This window comes from Bufo bufo, chromosome 7 (genome assembly GCF_905171765.1).
Source record: "Bufo bufo chromosome 7, aBufBuf1.1, whole genome shotgun sequence".
NCBI lineage: Eukaryota > Metazoa > Chordata > Amphibia > Anura > Bufonidae > Bufo > Bufo bufo.
The window spans coordinates 24,498,545-24,518,160 of NC_053395.1; the positions used below are offsets into that span (position 1 = coordinate 24,498,545).

General features: G+C 44.6%; 1 protein-coding gene across 1 annotated transcript; it reads left to right on the forward strand.

The window, feature by feature from the left end:
• The first annotated feature begins 1,496 nt into the window (after positions 1-1,496).
• Positions 1,497-19,346, forward strand: LOC121008128 (testis-expressed protein 2-like). Its single transcript, XM_040440484.1, has 12 exons — positions 1,497-1,621; positions 1,791-3,115; positions 5,224-5,424; positions 5,846-6,155; positions 6,237-6,478; positions 6,624-6,770; positions 6,948-7,047; positions 8,814-8,946; positions 15,778-15,918; positions 16,611-16,823; positions 17,633-17,753; positions 18,532-19,346. Exons 2-12 carry the CDS (start codon positions 1,814-1,816, stop codon positions 18,640-18,642), a joined length of 3,021 nt encoding a protein of 1,006 aa, XP_040296418.1. The 5' UTR covers positions 1,497-1,621; positions 1,791-1,813; the 3' UTR covers positions 18,643-19,346.
• The last annotated feature ends 270 nt before the right edge of the window (positions 19,347-19,616 follow it).

Genomic DNA, 19,616 nt, shown 5'->3' on the forward strand with positions numbered 1-19,616 from the left:
TACATAGGGGCAGTATTATAGTATTTATATTCTTGTACATAGGAGGCAGTATTATAGTAGTTATATTCTTGTACATAGGAGCAGTATTGTAGTAGTTATATTCTTGTACATAGGAGCAGTATTATAGTAGTTATATTCTTGTACATAGGAGCAGTATTATAGTAGTTATATTCTTGTACATAGGAGCAGTATTATAGTAGTTATATTCTTGTACATAGGAGGCAGTATTATAGTAGTTATATTCTTGTACATAGGAGGCAGTATTATAGTAGTTATATTATTGTACATAGGAGACAGTATTATAGTAGTTATATTCTTGTACATAGGAGCAGTATTATAGTAGTTATGGTCCTGTACATAGGAAGCAGTATTATAGTAGTTATATTCTTGTACATAGGAGGCAGTATTATAGTAGTTATATTCTTGTACATAGGAGCAGTATTATAGTAGTTATATTCCTGTACATAGGAGCAGTATTATAGTAGTTATATTCTTGTACATAGGAGCAGTATTATAGTAGTTATATTCTTGTACATAGGAGACAGTATTATAGTAGTTATATTCTTGTACATAGGAGGCAGTATTATAGTAGTTATATTCTTGTACATAGGAGTAGTATTATAGTAGTTATATTCTTGTACATAGGAGGCAGTATTATAGCAGTTATATTCCTGTACATAGGAGCAGTATTATAGTAGTTATATTCTTGTACATAGGAGCAGTATTGTAGTAGTTATATTATTGTACATAGGAACAGTATTATAGTAGTTATATTCTTGTACATAGGAGCAGTATTATAGTAGTTAAATTCTTGTACATAGGAGCAGTATTATAGTAGTTATATTCTTGTAAATAAGAACAGTATTATAGTAGTTATATTATTGTACATAGGAGCAGTATTATAGTAGTTATATTCTTGTACATAGGAGGCAGTATTATAGTAGTTATCTTCTTGTACAAAGGAGCAGTATTATAGTAGTTATATTATTGTACATAAGAGCAGTATTATAGTAGGTATATTCTTGTACATAGTAGAAGCACCGGTAGTAATGTGGCAGTGTTGTTCTGATAGGGATCTTTCAATGTGGTGCTAAAAAATTAGTAAAGAATGTGGTCCGGGAGTCAGGGGAAGCAAGCACTTCACATGCCTATGGACAAAGTAAACCATTTAATCAGGTTCTCCACATTGTAATATACATTTCATAGACAGCACAGAGCTGTGATATTAGAGGATGTGAGCACAGAGCTGTCAATCACACTATACCCCCACCAACATTCAGCTGCTGAGCACTGTAAAAACTCTGACTGACACAGGAGTTTTTAGGTCAAAAATAGTATGTTTTTTTAACACTAAATGCTAATTTGTCCACCTTTTATTGCAATATTTAATGCTTTATTTTCATCACCTTTATATTCCCACAGAACAGTAAACATTAAACGGCAGCTACTTAACTCTCTGACAGTCTTCTCGATGATGTCAGGAGGCTGACATAAAGGGAGCAACAGATTTGTAATAGTTTGGGATATGGTTGACTTTCCCACCAGAGGATTCTTCATCGTGCCTAGGATCTGAAACAATAATGGGTCCTAAAGGTCCAGTAGACGACAACCACAGTTGAAGGTAACTTTTGAGCCAATCATTTGATATGTATAGATGAAGGGAAAGCCCTCAGGATCATATCCTTTGGTTGGCCTAAAGAATCCCAATAGGACGTTAGTTTGGGTAGAGTTACATTTCAGTTTTTTTTGTTTTTTCATTTATTTGACCCATGTTTTGTTCTCTATTTCAGGTAGATTAACCATGCTGTGAAGAATGTCGAACTCTGGCAAAATTAGTCCTGTGCCGACTGGTTCCCCAACACCTAACCACTCTTTGCCAGATGTGAAGCAAGCAATGGTTACTCAACAGTCCCCACAAGGAATAACAATCCAGTTAACTAAAGTGCATAGTGAAGACAACTGGGAGGATTTAGCCGAAAGTGAGCTGATTTTCACTTTGGACCAAGATGAAGAAGAAGCACTGGCCTCCACCTTAGCAAGTAGAACTACATCTCCGCTGTATGGGCGGTCAAGAAAGCAAGATGGCACCATCATTAATGAGCTGGCTCTGGCCGCTTATGAGTGTGCCGGTGACGTTTTGCTGTCCGGTGAGACCCAAAAACATAGCCCCTTCTTGTCTAGTTCACCCACATCCAAACCGCTCAACCTTGTGAAGTCTGTCTCTACAGAAATTGATGTCAAAGACCCCACTCTTCATAAACCTCATCCCTTCGTTAACTTGGTCAAGTCCATTTCCACTGAGATCTCCAGACTGGAGCCGGAAGTGACACAGTCCAAATCTGACTCTAAACTCAATGTTCATCTCTGGAGACAGATAACGCAACCCAGGGGGAAAAATGGAGACTCTAGAACCGCTCCATCCTCCCCAAGCACATCACCTTCCGAAAGCAAAGGAATGTTCTTTAATGTGCAAGACGTTGAAGCCAAGTTAGAAGACACCAAGAGGAAATTGTCCGAAGCTATGCAGGAACCGTTGAGCATGCTCAGTAAGATGATAGGTGAGGAGACAAGCCCAAACCCCAAGTACAGAACTATGTCCCCGCTGTTCTTCAACCAGGAATCCCCATCGAGTCAAGGTATTTTTGAATCAAAGAACACGTTTACCAACTATGGAAGGTTAGACGAAAAAGATATCATGGACTCTGTGGATCCCGCTAAAGCTATCCACAGGGAAGAACCAAAGAACCATTGCAAATATAAGATCTGCTCTTACGGGGACATGATCCAAGTAGTAGAACTGACCGGTGAGGATGTAGAAGATGAAAACGTATCTCCCACCATGGATGATCGCCCATCTTCATCCCATAACAATGACGTGCCCTTTAGCGTCCTGGTCTGTATAGCAATCCTAGCATATAACTTCTTCATCTGGCCACTTCCTGCCTACATCTCGGGGCTTTTCATGGGCATTGCTAGTGGACTAATTTTAGGATTTTTCTTGGTATTATTGCTGGTGCCCAAACGTTCCTGTTCCAGGAGACACAAGCGTTACCTTCAGGAATGTGAAGCTTTTCCTTCAATTATTCATAACCTCCAGGAACAGAATCTGCTACAGGTAAGAGGTCCCCTCTACTTACAGGCATATTGGCATTTTTAGGTTTAGGCCATTGACAACAGGAAGTGTACCCATACTGATTATCACCTTTCCTGGACCCTCACCAGTCCTAAATATGAGGGTCCCACAGTTCTCGTTTAGAGCTGTGTTCCCGATCAATTTTTCACAGCACATCAGCTTCACAGAATCGGCGAGATGTGGTTGGCAATGTTGTGGGGACAATGAGGCTGGTCTTGTTATAGTGGTCATGTGGTTGGCACTGTTATGGGGAAACTGTGGTTTTCAATGTTATATGGGACAAGGTCATTATTACTAATTTGGGCTGGCTTGATTATAGGGTAGCAGTGGACGCCGTTGTTATGGAGGTAGCGTGAAAAGCTTTGTTTTGGGGGCACAGGCCTATTATGTTTGTGGCGTGGCCCTGTGTTAGAGGCACTGTGATTAGCAATGTTATGGAGCATTGTGGCTGTCACTATGTATTACTGTGAGATCTGACATTCGGGAAAAACTAGACTTACCATAACGTAGGTGCATAAAGAGATTACTAAACTATGATAGTAAAGTAAGTATCAATCACTGAAAGCCGTAAAAACAAATGAGCAAGCTCCACATCGACCAGTTCCCAACGTGGCACACGGCTGACATCCATATAAAAAAGAGAGGTGATGGTAGCAAGACACATCTTCCCCTGATGATGTCTTCGATGGAGTTGAGCTCTTTGTTATTTTTTTGTCTTTTGGTCCAAACTAGCCCTACCTAACCAACTACATTACAAGGAATTAAAAGAGAAGGACCACTAAAATACCTTGCTATACACACTAAAACAGTGGCACATAGATCTACTTGGTTATCACTATGCTCTAGTGACTAGCTGTGTTATGGAGGAACTGCGACTGTCTTTTTGTTTGGGGGCAGACTTTGTTGCCCATATCTAGCAATCACAGCACAGTTTTCATTTTCTAAAAAACTAAGATTAAATGAAACTGCGATGTGATTGGTTGTGACTCTTTTAGACTGTTTTATATATCTGCCCAACTATCTGGTCCTATATAATGAGTACACTGTGGCTGTCATTATGAGGGCAGTGGCAGAAATAATGAGAACATGGCCAGAATATTGGAACCGTGTCAGTACGGTTTAGGCCTTTTATTGTATATAGCGTCCCATTGTTTTCTTCTAATAGAGCGCTCACTCCAGATAATTCTAGGCATGGCTGCACACCTTCCATCATTTCGCACTCTTTCTCAGAAACGTTATTTAGCAGTGGAGATCGGTAGTATATCAGGGGCCGCTGCAGGAGCGGGGGCTGCCATTACGGGCGCAGAAGATAGCACTTAATGTCTGACATCCTCAGCGGGGCAGCACACCGTATCAATACAGATTTATATGATTTCATAGATTATGGCGGATATTTTGTACATTTTAAACAAAACCCACAAATAAAGCTGCATTGACAAGGTCGGGGGCAGAGGCGGATGGAAACAGAAACCGGTGCATGTTCATTTTTGAGACGTCAGTCTTGGAGAGCCCTTCACAGGGTAATACTCAATCAGCAGATTGTGGGGGAAATAGGAGCGACCTTTATGGGGAGTGGCTTATATAAAAGGGTGGGATTGAAGGGGTTGTCCAGGATTTTACTGTTGATGACTTACCATTAATATCTGGTCGGCGGGGGTCTGACTTTCTGCACCCTCGCCGATCAGCTCTTCCGCAGTATTTCTGATTCCAACTTCATTTAAATGAGAAGCACTGCAGTAACCAACACCGTCCACTGCACAATGGACAATGGATGGAGCTGTGTAGTTCCAGCACCGGAGCTACCCCGCAACAGCTGATCGGCAAGGGGTCCGGGGGATTGGTCCCCTGCCAATCAATTTTCTTTTCTTCTAGTTCTCCTCTATTCGCCAATAGTTTCGTCCACTGACACTGGGTGGTGTAGGCCACCCCTTTGGCAAGCCACTGGTATCAGGCGATATCAAAACGAACCACTTCTACTACTACTATAGTAGTTGATGTACTTCAAAAACCACATTAAAAAACCTGAAGGTGTAGAAACACCCTAAAGTCTAATATAATCATTGAGGTAATCCCTACGTTATGTCTTTCAGGGCTGGATGAACGAGATGTTTTCTTACGACCCTGAGTTCTACCACCCGGCTCTCACCCATTCTGTGTTTGTGACACTAGAAGGTACAACCTTGAAACGCTCTTATGCAAAAAGCAACCTGCCCCGGAGGTCTATCTATGGGGAGGAGATACCAGAGACAGTATTTCTCAGTCATGATACCAACAACTTGACCAATGCCCAGGTAAGGGGTGTACTGTCTATCAGAAATTGAAAGGGTTGTCCATGGGTTGAGTGTAGTACCGTAGTCAGCTCCATTCACCTCAATAGAGCTACAATATCAAGCCCAACCTGTGGACACGTGTGGTGCTGTTTCTTAAAGGAAAGCAGCCATGTTTTTCTATTCCTTTACAACCCTTTAATAGATGGGGAAGGAGTTCAACCTGAGATGCCAGCTTCTTCTTTCAAGCCCCTTAGTAGCTACAGGGGGCCTTATGATCCACACCTTGGCATGAACATAGTCAATAATGGTCTTCAAAAATATGTTATGGACCCTAACACTAAACTTATTAACCCAAGTACAGACCCTCATAGTATTGTATATTCTATCCCAACATTATAAATCATGGCTGAAGGTCATCTAGAGCTTATGATGATTGTTTCAGGTATTTCTGTATCCTGACGGACTGGCAAACAAGAGAATTTGGAATAAAAAATATCCAATCTGCATCCAATTATGTGATCCCGAAGATCCTGAAGACCAGAATGCCGAAGTCACAGACACTAAAAGCGATATGTCTCCAAGAAGGGATCCAGAAGGATGTGAGAGGTCCATTATGGAGTGTAAGGCAGGGACATTGTATTTGTTTGGACGGACTGGAAGGGACAAGGAAGAATGGTATCAACATCTGGTGAGGGCCTCTCGAGGGTCCATGACTGGAAAGCAAGATGCCATCAGAGGCGATAGCAAGACAGGTAAGAAGGTTGACTAGTAAGAACCTTTTAAATGTCTTGGGTTTTATAAATTCCCTCTGACTCAGACTTCAACTTATTTAGGGTCACTACCAAATCCCCTTTTGAGTCCATGCAGTTGGGGGGGCACGAGTAACAGCAGCATGGAAAGCACGGAGGACGCTTCCCATATCAGTAAACCAAAAGACCTGGCGGCAAACGTCAGACAGAAAATCCTCTTGGACTATGCCACCTACATGTCCAGGTTCATCTCAACAGATCCAGCCAGCCCAGTCCAGAGCCCTCGTCAGAGCGTTGCCAGCAGCCCCACACCTCCGAAAAAGGAGGTACTGTATCCTGCTGTATTGATAATGTAATATTAATGTCTGGAGATACTACTAATTCACCTCAACCCCCAACCCATACGTTTTAGTTACATCTGCCTCTGCATAGGTGACCTAAGCCTAATTCATTGTCTTTACCTTTACCCAGCACCCTATGGAGCAATCTCTCTCCATTAACACACATGTGTGCTGGGTCAATGCCTTCATTGGACGCATGTTCTGGGACTTCTTGCAGGAGAAGTATTGGGAAGATGTGGTGGCCAACAAAATCCAGAAAAAGTTGACCAAAATCAAGGTAGGACTGTGAGTAGACAGGTATATGAGGTAGGGTGGCCATTATTGGTAGACAAGATAAAGGACATTTCTCAACATGAACTCTTGGTCCTCAAGTATCCATCAAAGTCTGGACTATGGGCTATGAAATAGTTGTGTGGCACACTCTGAAATATTTTTTGTACACTTTTTCACCCAGCTGCCAAACTTTATGGATGAACTGACACTAACAGGCTTAGATATGGGAACATCACTCCCCCAGATTCTCACCATCTCCAGCCCAAGCATGAATGAAAGAGGTGAGTGTTTTCCAAATTCCCTGTGGGTTCTGTACCATAGAACAAGACCCTATGCAATAGTGCCCAAGGAGGGGGTTTCAGGTCAGAATACCATGATGCATAGGCAGATGTGGTTGTGCGATCCACCACCAAAATGGGGTCCATTTGGCTATTTGCTATCGACTTCCTTCTCCGTCTGCACTACTACTGCTTAGTAGATATGGGCCCAGTCTCATGAAGATGCCCATTAATAGGCACAAAAAGCAGATCGGAGCATCTATTTATAATGTACTCTGCTCCGCGAGCACATTACATCCTCATTAGACTCCTCGTCTACAAAACAGTGGAAGAGGATGCACATTTTCTGCGTCGTTAAGTTCTGCTCTCGGAATAAGCTCTGCAAAAAGTACAGGAAACGAGTGCAGAATTATTAGGCTCTACTGATTATCAGATGTCAGACGAGAAATTTCACTGTATAGATCAGAGATGACCAAACAGGGTCTTGCACCCGATAGTCTCATCCCGTCGGGCACGCCAACTTGTTTGAAGTTTCCATCTATTGGATGATGAATAATTGGTATTGTATCATATACAGTGCATAGGTATGTTAAGAGGAATGTATTCTGTTTTTGTCACTTTCATCACCAGCCCCATGCAAATTCTGAGTTGTGTGGAGCCATTAATACAGCGCCTACAGACTTCTATGGTGTGCTTCTGTAGCAATGTATGGCTCTGATTCATCACATAGATACGTATGGTAAATCCCATCATATTCTGTATTCTAAAGACGTTCTAACCTAAAAGAGAAGAATGTCTCTGTAATACAGTATCCTAAGAGGCGCCATATGGCGGCACGTATAGTTTGTGGAGTATTGGAGGGTTAGACACTGTGCACCGTGATGTGGGCACATCAGAAGTGGAATCTAACGGCAGTCTTCATTTTATAATGGTGGTCAGCATGTTATTTTTAATCTCGCCCGGTCACTGCCAAGTTGCTGTCACCCTCGTGTTCCCATATAGTGTCACATGATCAGTATTAAAAAAATATATATATATCCTGGGCTATGGTGATCTCAACAGCCCAATCTGTTGAGTGACATTACCGTTCAGATGGCAGAGCTGTTCCCGTTGTGCCACTTCGGGGATTAGTGCGGAGCAGCTGCTGCCGCTGGCAGGGCACGGTGCCACGTGCTCAATATTAACCGCAGCAATTAAAACACCGTTATGAGAAAGCAAGTCATGTTAAGACCACTGCAAAGTACAGGCGCAAGACTAAGCTCAGGATTATCATGTCTTCTGTGAACAACCATTAACTCCCAATCATCTTCAAGATTACATGAGATGGGAAACTATAGTAGTTGTGTCAGGCAGGAGGCAAACATTTCGGTAGTTGTTAGTTCTTTCTATTGCAATTACATTTGGCCTACAGTACAGAGTCCTTTCAGTCCATATCCTGAGCTGTTAAAAAATATAAAATGTTTGTTGTCTGCTGCCACCACTAGGGGGAGCTAACGGCATAACAGTTCAATGGAAGATACATAAATCCATCTTTAGCAAGTAACCCCAAATTAAAAGGGCCTATAACAAAACCCCTTGGGCAGTGGTTAGTGAATTCATCCTAAAAACATCACAAAAACTTTTTGGACTTTCTTAAACTCTACTATCAGCAGGAATAATTACAGTACCAACTATGACCAGAAGGGAGAGAAGCAGAGTAATCAAATTTTTTATTCTGCTCTTCACATCTGCATACCTGTAAAAGGACATGTTTTACATTATTTTCTCAGGGTTGTGGATGGATATGGATGTGACGTACAGTGGGTCTTTACAAGTAACATTAGAGACGAAAATGAATCTGTCCAGGCTAGGAAAGGAGGCAACAGTGGATGAGGGCAGATTGTTTGACAACAGAAGATTTGGGTGAGTTCTGGAACTTCTACTATAATACTGCCTCCTATGTACAAGAATATAACTACTATAATACTGCCCCTATGTACAAGAATATAACTACTATAATACTGCCTCCTATGTACAAGAATATAACTACTATAATACTGCTCCTATGTACAAGAATATAACTACTATAATACTGCTCCTATGTACAAGAATATAACTACTATAATACTGCCCCTATGTACAAGAATATAACTACTATAATACTGCCTCCTATGTACAAGAATATAACTACTATAATACTGCTCCTATGTACAAGAATATAACTACTATAATACTGCTCCTATGTACAAGAATATAACCACTATAATACTGCCTCCTATGTACAAGAATATAACTACTATAATACTGCCCCTGTGTACAAGAATATAACTACTATAATACTGCTCCTATGTACAAGAATATAACTACTATAATACTGCTCCTATGTACAAGAATATAACTACTATAATACTGCTCCTATGTACAAGACTATAACTACTATAATACTGCCTCCTATGTACAAGAATATAACTACTATAATACTGCTCCTATGTACAAGAATATAACTACTATAATACTGCCTCCTATGTACAAGAATATAACTACTATAATACTGCTCCTATGTACAAGAATATAACTACTATAATACTGCCTCCTATGTACAAGAATATAACTACTATAATACTGCTCCTATGTACAAGAATATAACTACTATAATACTGCCTCCTATATACAAGAATATAACTACTATAATACTGCTCCTATGTACAAGAATATAACTACTATAATACTGCTCCTATGTACAGGAATATAACTACTATAATACTGCCTCCTATATACAAGAATATAACTACTATAATACTGCTCCTATGTACAAGAATATAACTACTATAATACTGCCTCCTATGTACAAGAATATAACTACTATAATACTGCTCCTATGTACAAGAATATAACTACTATAATACTGCTCCTATGTACAAGAATATAACTACTATAATACTGCTCCTATGTACAAGAATATAACTACTATAATACTGCTCCTATGTACAAGAATATAACTACTATAATACTGCTCCTATGTACAGTAATATAACTACTATAATACTGCTCCTATGTACAAGAATATAACTACTATAATACTGCTCCTATGTACAAGAATATAACTACTATAATACTGCTTCTATGTACAAGAATATAACTACTATAATACTGCCTCCTATGTACAAGAATATAACTACTATAATACTGCTCCTATGTACAAGAATATAACTACTATACTACTGCCTGTGACACTCCATCCCCCCCCCCCCCTTATATTGTTACGTATTCTCCGCACACTGTTAATAAGACCTGTCACTATGGATTTTGCCCCACAGACACGTTAAACACTGGATTGCAGAAGGTTTAATTTTCTGCAATTAATTAGATGGTGCTTGTCGGCTTAATTAGACCTTCTGCTCCATCTCATTTTATTTAGGCCAAAAGCCGATCACAGATGTGCAGCTCTTGCTATAGTTAACCCTTGGCTTGCGGAATACATAGATCCAATGTCCAAAGAATGGTCACCCTGGTCGCTGCACTCATGGGGCAGATTTTTTTTATTGGTTTCCTGCACAACTGTGTGACTAATGTTCATCTAAACTGAGAAGTCTAGATAAGAAAGAGTTAAACACTTAATCTAGCGAGCACACAGGGGGTATGCTGCAGCATCTGCGGATTTACCCGGGCAGCGCGCCTAGCTTTTCTCACAAAGGCAATAGAGAACCGCAGCAGTGTAATCCATATTATAGTGCTGACCCTAGATACAAGTATAGTCCAGAACGCCATATATTAACCTGTTCATGGCTCCACAAGCCCAGCAGTACACAGTCCCACTGGTGCATGGCTCCACAGGCCCACCAGTACACAGTCCCACTGGTGCATGGCTCCACAGGCCCACTAGTACACAGTCCCACTGGTGCATGGCTCCACAGGCCCACCAGTACACAGTCCCACTGGTGCATGGCTCCACAGGCCCACCAGTACACAGTCCCACTGGTGCATGGCTCCACAGTCTCATCAGTACACAGTCCCACTGGTGCATGGGTCCACAGGCCCACTAGTACACAGTCCCACTGGTGCATGGCTCCACAGGCCCACCAGTACACAGTCCCACTGGTGCATGGCTCCACAGTCTCATCAGTACACAGTCCCACTGGTGCATGGCTCCACAGGCCCACTAGTACACAGTCCCACTGGTGCATGGCTCCACAGGCCCACCAGTACACAGTCCCACTGGTGCATGGCTCCACAGGCCCACTAGTACACAGTCCCACTGGTGCATGGCTCCACAGGCCCACCAGTACACAGTCCCACTGGTGCATGGCTCCACAGGCCCACCAGTACACAGTCCCACTGGTGCATGGCTCCACAGGCCCACCAGTACACAGTCCCACTGGTGCATGGCTCCACAGGCCCACTAGTACACAGTCCCACTGGTGCATGGCTCCACAGGCCCACTAGTACACAGTCCCACTGGTGCATGGCTCCACAGGCCCACTAGTACACAGTCCCACTGGTGCATGGCTCCACAGGCCCACCAGTACACAGTCCCACTGGTGCATGGCTCCACAGGCCCACTAGTACACAGTCCCACTGGTGCATGGGTCCACAGGCCCACTAGTACACAGACCCACTGGTGCATGGCTCCACAGGCTCATCAGTACACAGTCCCACTGGTGCATGACTCCACAGTCCCAGCAATACCCAGTCCAACTGGTGCATGGCTCCACAGGCTCATCAGTACACAGTCCCACTGGTGCATGGGTCCACAGGCCCACCAGTACACAGTCCAACTGGTGCATGGGTCCACAGGCCCACCAGTACACAGTCCCACTGGTGCATGGCTCCACAGGCTCATCAGTACACAGTCCCACTGGTGCATGGGTCCACAGGCCCACTAGTACACAGTCCCACTGGTGCATGGGTCCACAAGCCCACCAGTACACAGTCCCACTGGTGCATGGGTCCACAGGCTCATCAGTACACAGTCCCACTGGTGCATGGCTCCACAGGCCCACTAGTACACAGTCCCACTGGTGCATGGGTCCACAAGCCCACTAGTACACAGTCCCACTGGTGCATGGGTCCACAGGCCCACTAGTACACAGACCCACTGGTGCATGGCTCCACAGGCTCATCAGTACACAGTCCCACTGGTGCATGGCTCCACAGGCCCACTAGTACACAGTCCCACTGGTGCATGGGTCCACAAGCCCACTAGTACACAGTCCCACTGGTGCATGGGTCCACAGGCCCACTAGTACACAGACCCACTGGTGCATGACTCCACAGTCCCAGCAATACCCAGTCCCACTGGTGCATGGGTCCACAGTCCCACTAATTCCCAGTCCAACTTTCATTGATTGGGCATATCTAATCAATGTGCCATCAGTCACTGGCTGTGGTGGCATCACCTGGCATTTTCTGTGTGCCAAGATGGGACCAGGAAACAGAGACCTGCAGGGACCCAGTAAGCAGCACAAAGGGGTCGTCAGGGAATCGGTGAAGGCGCAGTATCACATATTAGATTTTTCTAATCCCTTTGCTAAAAATGATCCCCAAGTGGACAACCCCTTTACGTTAGTTTATGACATAGGTGAAGGTACATTTGGTGGCTATTTCTAAAGTTTTTCTTGATGCAGTTTTTTTCTTTTTTTTACAAGAATCCCTGCAATAAAGAAGGCCACAAAAATTGTACGAATTCCATCAGTCTACCGTCCCTTTAAGAGTTAAAGGAGACATCCCAGCTGTGATTTCGAGGCTCTGGTGCAGGCGGGAGCTGTTGACTATGGCGGGGGCGGTATTGTCACCCGCGCTCTTAGCTTTCTGTTAGAGTGTAAATTAGGAGGAGGAGAGAGACCACGAAGAGGCTGAAAGTGCGGCTCTGTCAGGGCGAGAACAATGCGCAGCACAGGGGAACCGCCCAATCCAGCTGGAAACCGATAATTAGGAGAAGTGCTGGAACATCAACTCCAAAGACGGTGGGGAGGGGGGGGCACCTGTCACATGAGGGCGCCCAATATAGCAACGTGCGAACACACGTCTTATAAAACATCTCCAGTGCACAGACATAGCAGAGCTGGGTTTGTCATTTAACACTATGATAACTTTTAGTCTTAAAGGGCATTTCCACCTGAAGTCAAAAACTCCCCAGTAAATCTAAATAGTAGGGTAGACTTTGGGAGTGATTTATCCAAACTGGCCTCATTGCTTATAGCAGGGATGCTCAGCCTGCGGCCCTCCATCCCTGGCTTATATCAACCAATCAGAGCTCAGCTTACATTCCTTAAGCTGCCGGGGAAAATGAAAGCTGCGCTGTGATTGGCTGCTAGGGGCTAGGGTGACAACAGGAAGCGGCGGCCATTACAGTTCCTGTGGAGGTTGTCACCCAGGCTACTGCATGTGAAATCTGTAGCGGGTACGACCACACGGCACGGTTGAGGCGGTTGCGGCTGTAATTCTGCATTGTCAATAGTATTTAAGGTGCCGCACAGCCATTAACAATGCAGACTGACTAAACAGAGCGGTCTCCTTCATTTAACCAGGGCCAGCTGCGGCCTGTACTGCCGCGCAGTACTCAACCGCAGCGCAACCGCGACCCGACCGCACCATGTGGTCATCCGCTAAGTAACTCCAATTATAACCAGAGACTGGTGACTACCCCTGCAGGAGATGTCATGGCCGCCACTTCCTGTTGTCACTTGTGAAATATTAGAAACAGTAGTCGTTAGGAAACGGATGGAGAGAATTTGAAATAATTTGAGGTTAGGGAACGTCTCACGAGCTTCTGTTTACTGGAGACTCTTTTATTCGAGGTGAAGTTGCTCTGTTAAAAGGAGCCATGAGCAGGAGCCAGCGCACCGCCAAATGGTTGTTGTCTTTTCTCTGTCCTCCCCTCTCTTGCTGAGAATTCCTACCTTTAATCAATATCCAAATAAAAAATTAAGTGCACCAAGGGCGGGTCCACTGGCCTCAGTGCACCAAAGCTCCCCCCTCCCTCAGCCTATCAATTGACAGGACCAAGGAGTAGAAATGTAATTTCAACTCGCGCTGTAGTGATGCGCATGCGCAGTACACTTGTTCTCGTTCCGGGCAGACCATGTTGTTGGAGGGTACAAACTGACAGACAGCTGGGCCAGCAGGACCATAGTGCAGCACAAAATACCGCCCCAGCAGAACCAGATACCACAGTGCAGCACAAAATACCGCCCCAGCAGAACCGGATACCACAGTGCAGCACAAAATACCGCCCCAGCAGAACCAGATACCGCAGTGCAGCACAAAATACCGCCCCAGCAGAACCAGATACCACAGTGCAGCACAAAATACTGCCCCAGCAGAACCAGACACCACAGTGCAGCACAAAATACCACCCCAGCAGAACCAGATACCACAGTGCAGTACAAAATACCGCCCCAGCAGAACAAATACCACAGTGCAGCACAAAATACCACCTCAGCATAACCAATACTACAGTGCAGCACAAAATACTGCCCCAGCAGAACCAGATACCACAGTGCAGCACAAAATACCGCCCCAGCAGAACCAAAACCACAGTGCAGCACAAAATACCGCCCCAGCAGAACCAGATACCACAGTGCAGCACAAAATACCACCACAGCAGAACCAGATACCACAGTGCAGCACAAAATACTGCCCCAGCAGAACCGGATACCACAGGGCAGCACAAAATACTGCCCCAGCAGAGCCAGCAACCACAGTGCAGTACAAAATACCGCCCCAGCAGAACAAATACCACAGTGCAGCACAAAATACTGCCCCAGCAGAACAAATACCACAGTGCAGCACAAAATACTGCCCCAGCAGAACCAATACCACAGTGCAGCACAAAATACCGCCCCAGCAGAACCAGCTACCACAGTGCAGCACAAAATACTGCCCCAGCAGAACCAGATACCACAGTGCAGCACAAAATACCACCACAGCAGAACCAGATACCACAGTGCAGCACAAAATACTGCCCCAGCAGAACCAATACCACAGTGCAGCACAAAATACTGCCCCAGCAGAGCCAGCAACCACAGTGCAGTACAAAATACCGCCCCAGCAGAACAAATACCACAGTGCAGCACAAAATACTGCCCCAGCAGAACAAATACCACAGTGCAGCACAAAATACTGCCCCAGCAGAACCAGATACCACAGTGCAGCACAAAATACTGCCCCAGCAGAACCAGATACCACAGTGCACCACAAAATACCGCCCCAGCAGAACCGGATACCACAGTGCAGCACAAAATACTACCTCAGCATAACCAATACTACAGTGCAGCACAAAATACTGCCCCAGCAGAACCAGATACCACAGTGCACCACAAAATACCGCCCCAGCATAACCAATACTACAGTACAGCACAAAACAAGATGACAGACACAGCTCAGCTACATCAGAGCTCTAGTGCTTCCTATGCAGCTATACAGTCTTATTACTAAGTAAAGAAGAAGGATTTAGTTGGATCATGAAGAGAAGTTGCTTTGCCTCGGCACACTCTGTACATTGTGAACAATGGGCCTTATAGATTATCTATAATCAGAGGTCATTTTATGGTAGTGGTAGCCGCTATTCAGAGATCTGTGGGGTTACAAATAGCTGTAATTTTTACAATAAACTGCCATTTTTTTTATTTTATCATTTCTTTTTTATTTTGTTTGTATTCCTTTATTCTTTTGCATAATGTAATACCTGGTGCAGCCTCTAGATGGCAGTGAATTTGAACAAAATATCACATTTACCCTTTATGTCTATGGCAGGGCAAAGGTGCCGAGATCCAGTATCTTCACAGGCAGCGACGAGGAGTCCTCCAGCGCCGGCTCATCAGAAGATGAGGAGATCACAGTCACGGAGACACCAGGAAACGCGGGAGACAAAGCCAACCCCAATAATGCTGAAAGGTACAGTCAGAGATGTAACCTTAAAGGGGCTGTCCCATCTGGGACATTTATGGCATATCCATATTATATGCCATATGTGGGGCCTTTGGAGCCCGCTCCTATCTCAAGAATGGGGTCCTGCCCTGAATAGAGGGCACACTACTCATTTGGGGGACTTTAAGGGGTTTTCCCATGATTAATATAAAAAATGGAAATCAGACATCATATAGGACATGATAATCTCTTTCTAACAAAGCTAGAATCAGCTCTTATACCTCACATGGATCCAGAGATCTCACCATTCATTGCTCCAATTGCTTTGCTATATTTATATTAAGGTGGCAGCTCAGGGGGCGTGTCCTTCCTCGTGGGCGTGTCTTTCTTCTGCAGCTCTCTCCCTATCACAGCTCAGGAGACAGTTGAAGGATGAAACTGAGCATGTGCGGCCATCTCAGTGAGCAGGTCAAAGAAATAAGAAAAAGAACAAACAGCAGGTGGCGCTACACAGATACATTTTATCGAATAACTCGGCGGCTATACTAAATATTTCATTACATCCAATTACACAATTATTCAGATCCAGGTGTTGTGTTCGAAAACTGTAGAATATTTTTCATGGAACAACCCCTTTAAGCTTCCCCTACCATGTATTTTATATTGGCTGTCACCCAGCTTTCCCAGAAGGTCTGTTATCCCTGAATGTTTTTCCGCAGTTTTCCAGGAGGGAACAGCACCAGTCGGCGGATCCTGCGCTTTGTCGACAAAATTGCCAAGTCTCGCTGTTTCCAGAAAGCCACCGAGAACGAGTACATCAAGAGGAAGATAGAAGAGATGTCCAACACCCCGCTGCTGCTGACCGTGGAGCTGCAGGAGCTGGGGGGTACGCTGGCCGTGAACATCCCCCCGCCACCCACCGACCGCATATGGTAACTGCTCAGTCTGTGTCAATAATGTAACTTAAAGGGCATGTCCACTTAAGAATCAAAGAATCTCCAGTAAATATGAGTCCTCGAGTCGTCCTATTCTGTGTCTCCTCTTCGGTTTACTAATATCCATTCCCAGGAAAGCTGGGTGACAACCCAAATGGTCGCCATTTCAACTCCAGTATAGGTTGTCACCCAGCTTTTCTGGGTCCCTGAATGTCAAATCTACCTAGTTATGGATTATCAATAGTATACGGGTGTATCCGCATAGCCAGCCAGGAGACGACCATATTGGTTCTCATCCAGCTTTCCCAAAAACAGACGGGACTTATATTTACTGGGGATTTTATTTTTTTATTTTATTAAAGGGGTTTTCCCGGATTGTGGCTGTTTTTACCTAACCCCAAGAACGGAGGGGCGGGGAGCAGGGGAGTGTGATTTTGTTTTTTCATTAGGTTCCTGGAAAACCCCTTTAAATTTTGGCTAGGGCCACATGGTGACTTTGGTCATGCGTCAATAAGTCACGGACTCACATGCCAGCTAGTTTTTTTTTTAAATGGCAGGCTGCACGTGAGTCGCCATCGCATCTGACTTACATTGATGTCCATGCTGGCAAAATCTCATGTGACCTGTGACCATAGAGCCAGCGAGTTTGGATCTTTTTGCGACTGTCGGATCGCAGCTACGTTACGTCGCGATTTGACCGCTCGCATTGTGATTTTCATGTCACCGTGTGGTCCCAGCCTTACGAGAAATTCTTTTAAAAGGATCACAGAGATGACCGTGTCGTCATGCCCTGCTCCATGTTTTAGGTACAGCTTCCGGGCGCCACCACAGGTGGAGATGAAGATTCGACCGAAGCTGGGAGAGAGGGAGGTGACATTCATGCACGTGACGGAGTGGATCGAGAAGAAGCTACAAGATGAGTTCCAGGTACTTGTAATGAGCCGAGATTCCAAAGAAGACGATATCACTATAATACAGAACACTAGGAACTCAATATTAACACAGTATGCAACAAGCTTGTTAGCTCCCCCTAGTGGTGGCAGCAAGCAGGCACAATATAATGTCAGCAGAGACATGCCTGTGCAACCCAGCCCACTGATTTTTGCTCACCTGATTAAAACGCCACATTTTGGCAGAGAAATTCTACTTTTAATCAATATGCAAAGGTTAAGTGCACCATGGGCATCACTACTGCCCTTGGTGCACTCAATCTCCAATCCTTTCTATACCCAGCACTTCCTTTGGGCCAGGCATTAGGTACATCATCACACCTGGCCCCTGCACTCTCGCACATGTGGAGTTTGATTTAAAGGTTTATTCCGGTAGGTAAAAGTTATCCCCTATCCACAGGAGTTGCGGAGATATCCGAGTAGAGTGCTCACCTATGTCCGGAACTCCTATAAAAATAAATGGAGCGGCTGTGCTACGGTCATTTCAGGGGAGCAGCAGGGGGCCTGCTGGTGGTACAGAGCGCCTGTTCTCAAGATAGGACCCCCACCGGTCTGATCCTGTGGATAGGGGATAACTTTTACCTACTGGAATACCTCTTTAACTTCGGCACTTGCACAGTCTCAGCAGAGACCCAAGGGGACCCATACGGCGCGCGCACCAATGTGCAAATCGAAGGGTGCATGCACAAAAACAAAGAACCAGGCGAGATATTGAACCTAATGCCTGAACTTGGCTATTTTTTTTTTCTTCACAGAAAATTTTAGTGATGCCAAACATGGATGACTTATTATTTCCAATCATGCAGTCAGGACTCAATCCCTCCAGGCAGCCACAAACCGACCAGTCCATACCAGGACCACTGTGAATACATAGGATACAAGAACCTGCATGGACCTACAGCAAATAATAACTGGACGGAACTAAGATGCATGACCTGCTGTAGGCCCCCACGCCAGGATTATGGGAGACGATTGGCCCAGCTCATCGGAGGAAGCATCTACCCAATGTATGACCAGCAGATATGGTGGAGAGAAGACTTCTTGCCCTGCTTTATACATTGCTGGATTGGACGTTGTGTGACCTAGACAGCGGTGGCAGCCATTTTGTGTTCAGATTTCAAAAGCTGGATATAGACAACCCCTTTCTTGTGTGCAGGATCCCCATGGTTTAGCTGATTGCTGAGAGAACCGCCATGTGACATGATTCCCAATTAAATCAATGGGCATTCACTGGTTTCAATGGATGACTCCAGTCTTGCAGAAGGGGGTGTGATTGGGGGACTCCCCTGTATCACCTCAAAAGACCCTGTTATGGCATATGGGAAGCGGTTGTCTATCGCTATAGAGCAGCGTTCTGTAGAGAAGAGCATGACAACCCCCACCCCAGACTGAACTCATTGGGGCTCTTGTCCAGATTTCCAGAAATCTTCCATCAGTTCCTTCTAATGTTGGACAATGTTGCTGATGAGAAGCTACGTCTACAAGGTATTGACATAATAAGAGTTATGAATGTCTGAGTTTGGAGTTTCTCCAGTTGGATTTTGGAAATTGACAAATAGGGAGCTCAAGCAATAAAATATAATTTTGTCCAATAATATTTTGCCGTGTTATGTGTTATCTCGTCATGGGTCCATCTTGGTCGGGATATTTGGGTCACTTTGGAATAAACACCATTAAATCTTGGACCAGTTATTATTTTCTCAGGGTCAGCACTCAATAAGTTGAGCCCATCCACTTCCCTTGGAGTCACCTGCCTTGAGTCCATTGTTTCAGATGAGGAACCTTTCATAATAAGGGTCTCCAGATGATGGGTGTCCAAATCCTCCACGCTCACCCAAAA